General features: G+C 37.7%; 1 protein-coding gene across 1 annotated transcript; it reads right to left on the bottom strand.

Annotated features, from left to right (window-relative positions):
- Window positions 1-2,344: 2,344 nt before the first annotated feature.
- LOC139742085 (uncharacterized) lies at window positions 2,345-3,259 on the bottom strand. The gene has a single exon (XM_071652648.1). The coding sequence runs from the start codon at window positions 3,257-3,259 to the stop codon at window positions 2,345-2,347; it is 915 nt and encodes a 304-aa protein (XP_071508749.1).
- Window positions 3,260-10,263: the final 7,004 nt, after the last annotated feature.

Genomic DNA, 10,263 nt, shown 5'->3' with positions numbered 1-10,263 from the left:
AGAGGGGGGGGGGGGTAAAACCGGTCGCATTGTGACAAGGGGTATATGTATGTTTGTGAGGAGGAGAGGAGCTGTGTTTTTTAAAGATTTCATTTACATTTATTCTTCGTATTCTTTCACACGAGTTGGTTTCCATCACGTTATTGATTCCAGTGGAATGTGTGCAATGGATTTTGAAAAATAGTGCAAAAAGTGTTTAATATCGCAAATATACCACAAGAAGTCTTTATAAACAGTGTGCTGGTAAATAAAGTGAATGCTACAAAAAGTCTGTATAGTGTAACGTGCTGTTACATAATTATCGTAAATTCGACAGCAAGTCTCACAAAAAGTCCGTACATATCATGACATACATCGTGCTGTTGCATAATTATTGTAATGCCACGAAATTTCTGTATGCGGCTACTGTTGAATGCCATAAAATCTCCTGACGATGTTCAATGCTGTCAGAAAAAAAGTCGAGGATTTACGCAAATGCATCTAATATAAACACATCATTATACATTGTATTATATATCATTATATGAACTTATAAAAAGCTGTTGTATTGTGACTTACATTAAAGGGACGCAGTCCTCACGAAATTAAAAAAAAATATGTTGTTGTTGGTACCTCCAATGAACTACTTTCATCAAAAACAAACTTTCAAATCACCTAATAAGCTCGTACATTTCGGTTAAAAAAGTGTGACTCTGCAAATGAGCAAGTCTTGGCGGAGAGTCATACGTCATCGATGCACAACTCTTTCCAGCGGTGTTCTGCTCGTCATCCCTAGTTATTTATAAATACATGTTTACTATTTATTTTTATATTAATTGTATATATAAATAAGCTTGAAATATTTTGTTTGAAATAATAAAACCACATATTGTCACATTTTATGAAAAAATCAGATATGATCATTTTGAACACTTGAATTGGTTTTCTGAGGCACGGCTGTCAACTTGAGAGTAGGGCATCAATGACGTTGCACCTTTTGGCAGGCTCTTACACGATCGCTTGCAGGAATTATTTTTTAAAAATCGCGTACGGAGACAATTTTTGATGTCCACGCGTATAAATTGGGGAAAGGTTATATTTTTTACTCTTCTTAATTATCAGTACAGTGAAAATCTAAGGACTGCTTCCCTTTAAAGAGTGTCTGCCACGACGGCTATCGCATCGGAACTGTCAAACTAATAAACATATTTTGTTTTTCCCTTGTCAACTGATTCATTCGATTCAACTCAAAGTCTTAAATTTCTTTCGAATCATACATAAAACTATATCAAATCAAAAGTAATACAATAAAATATAAACGTACATTTGCAAGCAACAAGAAAAAATGAGCAGGGGCATAACCTCTTATGAAATTACATGTATATATATATATGTATATATATATATATATTGAAAGAAATTGGACTGAGGCGGGACGTTGCTCTCGATCTTAGTCTCCCTTTTATTTGTCAAGCTTTCGGCCCGTCATTGGGCCTTCGTCAGGACCTACCAACAGAATGATTATTATATGAATAACCTGATGTGTCATATAATATATAATGCAATTTCATATATTACCAATCTTCTAAATCATTTCCTTTATATACACAAATCAATCATTCAATTCAATACAAATATCCAATCTGACCTCAAATCATCATCAGAATAACATCATAATTATGTCCAATATATATATATATATATATATATATATATATATATATATAGATAGATTCTTATATCATAATGCTGCCATATAATAATCATGTTGTCTTATAATTCTTAGCATGATGATCACAAACAAAATCATATACATATATATCATATTCATATGTCTATCTGCATTGCGTCTATGTATACATCCACATACGCACACACACACCCACATACATACGCACATATATACATATTCACATACGCACAACACACAAGCAAACACACACACACACACACACACACATATACGCACACACACATACAACTCCGGTTGATATAATACTACATGTATCTAAATCAACATATCCTATATATTTCTTATATTACCGACATGTAATAACATTAACCCTACCAAAAATATACCAACTCTTAAATCAAATGTGTAAACAACAACAATTTCTGTAAATTACGTGCGTGGGTCTTGTATCGTTATCGTGCATCCCAGCACCGTGTGCTCATCTTCTGTTCAAAAAAAAAGATTTTGAACAGAAGATGTGTTTTGAACCTTTTTGGTAGTTTTTGTGGCCCAGCTGACGTCTTAAGTGGTCCCTAGCCGCCGAACCAACGTTAGATTCGATCCCTTTCCTAAGATCATGAAAACTAGGCTTATCATCTATTCATTGTTCAGAGAAAACGACTTATTAATCGTTCACAAGATGCTGGCAGGCTGCTCTCGGTTGAAGTCCAGTTTAATGTTCTCCTGATCCATTGCAGCATTCAGTGTGTCTTCACTATACTGAGGAAAAAAGCGAGAGAAAGTGGCGATCATCTCTTCACGTGACCGGAAGTAAGTTTTCTCCACTTCACCCTCCTCGTTTTCTATCAAGAGAGTAGTATTAATGATCGAAAGAAGTCGTCGGTTGGGAAAGGCTACACACCAAAGGCTATTGAGAAGTGGGTTCTTTTCCGATACCTCAGTATACAACATCGACATTACGTCATCGAAATGAGAGACGTCTACGGGCATTTCATGATGGATCTCAGCATAAGTGTACCAGCCTTCCTTCAAGGTTTTCTTGAAGCCAGCCGCCCCCACCGGGTCGCTTTCCGCGTTGTGCAGGCGTAGGATGAGATTACCTTGTCGCACCAACTTGTAGATCACGAAAGACTCGTGGTACTCGGGGGATTCCTTCTCAAAATCCAGCGGGATTAGCTGGAATGTCGGCCAGCCCCCTGTGCCCACATCTGCCATGTGCTTGCTACCTTTTCCGGATAGGTTGTAGACTATGATTACCACGTGGGCGCTTATCATACCAAGGACGTCACCTGGTACCAGGGTTGCCTGGTAACCAAGAGCTTTTATCACCATGAAACATCCGACATTACTGTGGTAGCAGCGTCCACCATATTTTGCCCATATATCGTGCTTGATCTCCAAGAGTGTAGGGCGGTGCCTTTCTTTGTTGGGCGTAGCTATGCTGCGAATTGTCTGGTATGGGATGTATTGTTGCCAAGAATACACAACATCGTCTAGGAGCCCTTTCGGGTCAGAGGTAATCTTATCTTCAGGTGACGTCACACCTAGAACATCGCGTACAAAACGAAATCCTTCCTCTGGCGTCATCACCGATTCGATCGTGACGCCCTTGGTTGATTCACTCGGCTCCCCCTGTAAGATATAATTTTGCTGGAATCATTAAACTAGTATTTGAATATCTGTAATGCATAGGCCCTTTCATCAACATTGTTTTGGAGGGTAAAAGTACCTGCAATTCTTTTTTTGTGACAACAGTGGAATATAATGACTTTCCGCCCTGCACGTTTCAGATGAAATCTTGTCGAATTTTGTTTTCATTACTGTACAAAATTACAGGCGAGGTATGCGATGTAATTGGTTCGCATGAGGCGATCTCTGAAAACCCTGAATAGCGTCCGCAAACCAGGTGTCAGAGAATACGTGCATTGGCGCGTAAAATGCTCATATTGGTAACGGTCGACTGGCTGTGTGTGTAATTTCTAAATAGAGATCAGTGAAAAGCTGAATACACCAGTTCTGTAAGGTGGTATAGAGGAATTCCACATTATGTTCGTAATTTCATATCATATAATACATAAATCGGCAGCTCCATGTTTAAATATCTGGAATTCATTGTGTGGTCCTTGAGCAGTGAAACCAATACTCAGAACACCCGAAACAACTTACACTGAAGAAGGATGATGGCGTATGAGTTTCATATAATACCGTTGCTTAACAAGTCTGTGTAGAAGTTATGCATGATTTCTTTTTTTTTTTCGTTCAGTTTCCTTGAACCCCCACCCATGCATTCCTATGGTGAATCTGTCATGTCATCTTTGTCTATAGTGATTTGTTGTTCATTTTAAAATGTATATTTTATTCCTCATCCCAATTACTATACAAATTCTGAAAATGTAGGAGTCTGAAAATCAGCCAGAGTTTTCCTTTACGAATTATAAGTTTGCTGTGAGCACCATCGTAGCACCTTAAGGAGAACAGCGTTGCACCTTTCAGCGTGACAAATATTTTCCATTTCTAATCTCCTCACCCTGCTGATTGTCCACATTTATACAATGACATAATTATTTGCTCAAGTTACGAACGCACATACAGATATACGTGACGAAATGGACCTTATGTGCCGTCATATGCATATTCAAAAGTAGATAAGTTACCATGAAGCTGCAGTGGCGTATCTAGGGGGGGGGGGGACAAGGGGGGCACGTGCCCCGGGCGCCACTCCTTGGGGGCGCAAAAAACGAAAAAAAACAACGAAGAAGAAGAAGAAGAAAAGAAAAAAAGAAGAAGAAGAAGAAAAAAAAAACAAAAAAAAAACTCGCCCGGAAGATGGGGGGGGGGGGGGGAGGGAGAATGATGGGGGGGGGCAGAAAACCAAATCAAACAAGATAAAAACAAAACATGATGATGACGCGGACAAAATGACAATGTTTATTGTGTTCACACAAGAATTCCATGTTCCGTAAGCTGAAATACAAAAATTTTCGGCGCGCTCGCTGCGCTCGCTCGCCAAATATATATAAAAAAGAAGGTAAGAACAAAACTTGATGATGACGCGGACAAAATGACAATGTCTATTGTGTTCACACATGTCATTTAATATTTAGCAGGCAAAATGTTTCACTGAGCAGCGGCTGCAATTTCTTTCGTTCTGAAGCGATCGCCAATTGGATCAAAAGGCGCCAACGGTTTCGAACATAAGGGGGGGGGGCGCAAAAAAAAATCCCAAATCAAACAAGATAAGAACAAGACGTAATGATGACGCGGAAATATACAAATTTCGGCTCACTCGCTCGTACTAATTTAGAGTATTTTTTCAAGTCCTAAGTTTGGTGGTATAAATCGTTATCTATAAGGCCGTCACTATATCTTGATTAGAATATTGTAAGATTTGATAAGCAAAAAATGACAAGAGTTCCATGTTTAGTAAGCTGAAATATAACAATTTTCGGCTCGCTCGCTGCGCTCACTCGCCAAAATTTATCAAAAAAAGGAAGAAGAAGATAAGAACAAAACGTGACGACGCGGACAAAATGACAATGTGTATTGTGTTCACACATGTCATATATTTAGCAGGCAAAATGTTTCACTGAGTAGCGGCTGCAATTTCTTTCGTTCTGAAGGCGATCGCCGATTGGATCAACAGAGGACGCCAACGGTTTCGAACATACGGGGGGGGGGCGCAAAAAAAATCAAAAAAGAATAAGAACAAAACGTAATGATGACGCGGAAATATACAAATTTTGGCTTCAGTTTGTTGGTATAAATCGTTATCTATAAGGTCGTCACTATATCTTGATTAGAATTGTAAGATTTAATAAGCAAAAAATGACAAAAATTCCATGTTTTGTAAGCTGAAATGCAAAAATTTTCGGCTCGCTCCCTGCGCTCGCTCGCCAAAATTTATATATATATATATATATAAAAAAGAGAGATAAGAACAAAACGTGATGATGACGCAGAAATATACAAATTTCGGCTCACTCGCGCGCACTAATTTAGAGTATTTTTTAAAGTCCTCAGTTCGTTGGTATAAATCGTTATCTATAAGGCCGTCACTATATCTTGATTAGAATTGTAAGATTTGATAAGCAAATAATGGCAAGAATTCCATGTTTTGTAAGCTGAAATACAAAAATTTTCGGCTCGCTCGCTGCGCTCGCTCGCCAAAATTTATCAAAATTCGCTACATTTAAATCACCCTCAAAAGACCCCTTTTAAGTGCTTGAAAAAAGCATATCATGTAGACTTGGTTTAAAGTCCCTACCGGGATGGGTTGGGGTTGAACACTTTTTCAGAAATTAGGGGCGCAATTTTCGCGCTTGCCCCGGGCGCCGTTTCCCCTAGATACGCCACTGTGAAGCTGGTATGATCTTTGATTGCCAATGGGAGCTGGTTGATAATGCTTCCAGAAAACAAAGAATCCTAGTCTTAGAACTTTGGACTAAAGAGGGTTATGTAGTCCAGGGGGCATTTAAGCTTTGCAGACATGTTTCACTATTTTTATTCGTTGTACTATAAGACAGATTCTTAGTTATTTCAAAACTTTTTTTCTCTCTCTCTCCCTCTCTTTTCGAGTCAGATTTAACTGTCATTTTCATGCTGGCTAATTTTTCTCAGTTTTATTGATTGTTTGTTTGTTTGTTTTCTTATTTGCACCGCAAAATTCCTTCTTAGAGGCATGTACCGACAGCCCTAACCATGTTGAAGAACCATGTTGTTTGGAAGGCTGGTGACATATAATAAATTTCATCTACAAAATCCTAAAACGGTGATGGCTCTGAAATCTATCAGACACACTGGACCTGATATTTGGAACTCTCTTCCTTCAGAAATTCGAATTTTAAAGTCTATGTATTCTTTCAAGAAAGCTGTAAAGACAATGCTGCTTTCTGGATATCAGTGATCTTATAATGTCATTGCAATTGTATCGTATATGAAATTCCCTTGTTGAATTATCGCCGTTCAGAATTTATTGCGTAATGTTATGTAACCGACCATGACCTGTAAGTGTTCACCTGTACCTCGGTGAGAAAATACTTTGCTATGCTTTACTATTCAGTGATCCAGGTGATCTAACTTTGTGTATTAGTGAAAGCAGACAGACCTCTCCTCTCTCCTTTCTCCTATCCTATCTCTATGCAAGTCATCCCTCCCCTTATTTTCCTATTTGTTATGTATTATGTACGAGGGCTGCATGCAAATCAAGCAATGCTTAAGCTGTAGCCCTTCTGCGTTATTCATTGCATCACTGATATGTTCTGTTGTACATTGTAAAGGCAATGAAGAAACTTACCTTGTTAGCACTTAATGTTTATGTATATCCATTTATATGTATGGTACCAACAATGTATATGATATAATTATGTGTATGTATCTGCATAAGCAATGATATAATGCAGGAACCAATAAATCAAATCAAATCAAATCAAATCAAATCAAATCAAATCAAATAACTGTAATAATTTTGATTTATTTAAAGCCTTTAGGGAGAGCAATAAAAAACTATATAGTGAAAAGCCTATTTCGGGGAAGTTTTGACCATATCAAAAATGCCGGTCTTCCTTTAAGAAAAATACAGAAAACAACAAAACAAAACAAAATTCACACAAACAGGAAAAGAAAATGAAAAAATGAGAATATAAGTCTGAAATAAGCTGCACATAACGTTTTCATGAGGGAAAAAAAAAGGAAAAATAACTCTCTCTCTCCCGGTCTAATTAGCCTACTGACAGAACAGAACCTTAGTGCTAAAAAGAAAGTAACGCAAATTCGTACTACCATTATACTCGACCCCTGTTTTTTAGGATTATCTGAGCAACTTCTGCTCAAATTCCTCCCAAAGATTTCACATGCTTAGCACATGGATGCCCTTCATATTCAAGTTAACTTTGACAAACCACACAAAGCTCATTAAATTTTAAGGTACATTTTTACAACTGAGAATGTTATAGAATGTAATTGTTTTATCACAGTGTTCGTAAAAACACAGATGTCCATCGCTACCACTTGCAGACTTGTGATACTAATGAGAATACGCCATGACGTCATAACCTCACAACTGACACTTCATTGTTGATATTGACGCAAATAAGTATTCCCGAACCAATGTTTTAATGTTTTTGGTCCATAATCGAACACAGGTCAATGATCCATCGAAGCCAGTACTGAAAGGTAAACAAACACACACACACACACACACACACACACACACACACACACACACGCCATGGACCCCATGGAAGACCAGCTTAGTGTAGCTGAATATGGGCTATCCAGCCATTTTCACGGATGGAAAAATGAACAACAACAACACACACGCACAAACACACACACAGACACACATTCGCACATACGCACACAAAGCCTATACGAAGTGCCAAAAAAAAACCTTTTTTTTTTCTTTCTTTTTTTTTTGGGGGGGGGGGGGAGGTCTGGTATGATTATGTTACCCTTACCTTTTTACTTCGTCATTTCGTTCCTACGGCTTTTTAACGCTTCATTTGTCATGTTTGTGTTCTTTACCCGAGTTTTGCCGACTCCACTGGTTTAACTCTACATAATAAAACCATTTTAAAAGAACTCACCTTCAAACACCCTTTCCAATGAAAAAGGCCCAAGAGACATCAAATACAAATAGTTTACAAACTGTTTTCGCCTCATGAACCTATGCAGAATTCGCTTACCATTTTTCTGAATACGTCTTTTCAATCGACCTTCGTGGTGTACAGTCGGTTTCCACTGGTTTATTGTGGCGGTCTAGTGAATACAGTAGGTTTGGAGAGAGACTGAAGCGAAAGGCGGTTTCAACCTTCGCGAACACAGGACTGTAAATGAAGGCAGTGTACGGCACGATAAAGACCAAGAATCAGCGGAAAAGGATTGTCTAGGTTTTCTAGCGTCGAGTGTTGACACATTCAGAGACTCAGACAAGAGTTTGTTGTCGCATCGACGTCAGGGTACATAAGATTAAAGGTCTTGTTTACCTTTGGGAAAATGATGTAAAAATGTTCAAGATATCATTTGATGCTTATATGTGTAGGTCTGTCGTATCACAAAACATCCTACCGTATACAATTTTATCAATACAGTCATAATAATTATAAGGACATAACACATGTGGGTTTTTTTTTTATTTCGTGTGAGTAAACCGTAACTGTAGATGGTTTAGTCTGGAAACAGTTTTATTATAACTGTAGTTCACATTTTGTGTACTTAACAAGACTTAACATTGATTATACGGATTCAACTTTTGACAGTGGTTGTTTCTATCCCTAACTCACATTTTAGAACTATGTCAATGCTGGGCTTTTGTTTCATCTGCAAATGTTAAATCATGCTTTTAACGAGTGCGAGTAGACCGTATTATTACCATCATCAAAAGGCAGGGTCGTACAAAGAAAAGAAGATGGGGGGGGGGAGGGGGACAGATATACCCCACCTATCCCCTTCCAAGATTTTGAAGATTTTGCAAATGTTATGTCGAAAGTGTTTATTGCACACATTCCTCCACTCTCCTTTACAAAGAAATGAATTCGAAAGTCCTTAAATGTAAATATCATTTAGTCTATTTCACAGCACAGAATAGAAGATTTAAATTAATGTGTGAGGTTGGTAATGAGGACTATGGAAAGCTGATTAGCATAGAATTGACCAATAAGTATTAGTTGGTAGATAGGATTTGCGTTATGTGTCACAACTGACTAATAAGATGACATTTACAGACGCTGATATCTTCTTCGTACAACACTGGTAAGCTGTTTTATCGCGCTTGCTAACACTTGTATACACATTTTACACGCCTATGCCGTTTATTTTGTTGTCAAGAAAGAACTTTAAGAATTAAACACACACACACACGCACAATGCCGGTAAGTGGTAACTGCATGTCCTGAAATGGACAAAGATAAAATGCCAACGGTAAAGGTAATGGTGGTGCAATGATAACTGACCAGGTCAGCTGTTTGTTCTGTGCAATCAGTGGTATATTAGCATATTACGTAATAAAGCAGAGTGAACATTGTAATGCGTACAAGCAATGTCTGATGCTCCTGTCAAGGGAACTCACTGTTTTATTCTCTCTACTAACGTTTAACCTTCATAGGGATGTTGCACTTGAATGGTTTCTGCTGTAAAAGTAGGGGCGTGCAACAGCAACCGTTTTGTCACAATCAGACGGTGATTACAAAGTTACGGAGAGATATTACACCTGTTTTTGTGAAGAAGTGATATTATACGAATAATTTATGAGTTGTGAGTGCATAGGGCACGAATATCGCACGTATGGCAAGCCTTTTTTACATTTAAAGTTAATTTCTGATATCACAAATTCCATTTTGTGATAAAATCAAATTTTTGATATCAAGAATTCAATTTATGATATCAAGAATCAAATTTGTGATATCACAAATTCCCGTAAGTGTAGCACATGAACTTAATTTGTGATATCAAGAAATCGAATTTGTGATATCACAAAATCCATTCTTGATATCACAAATTCAATTTGTGATATCAGAAATTCGAATTAGTGATATCTAAAATTCAATTTGAGATATCACTAAATGAATTTGTGATATCAGAAATTCGAATTCTTG

This window comes from Diadema antillarum, unplaced genomic scaffold (assembly GCF_040938485.1).
Source record: "Diadema antillarum isolate AM-2024a unplaced genomic scaffold, OU_Dant_1.0 seq00000979_RagTag, whole genome shotgun sequence".
Classification (NCBI taxonomy): domain Eukaryota; kingdom Metazoa; phylum Echinodermata; class Echinoidea; order Diadematoida; family Diadematidae; genus Diadema; species Diadema antillarum.
The sequence above is the reverse complement of the archived record's forward strand: the minus strand, read 5'-3'. Positions and strand labels throughout refer to the sequence as shown.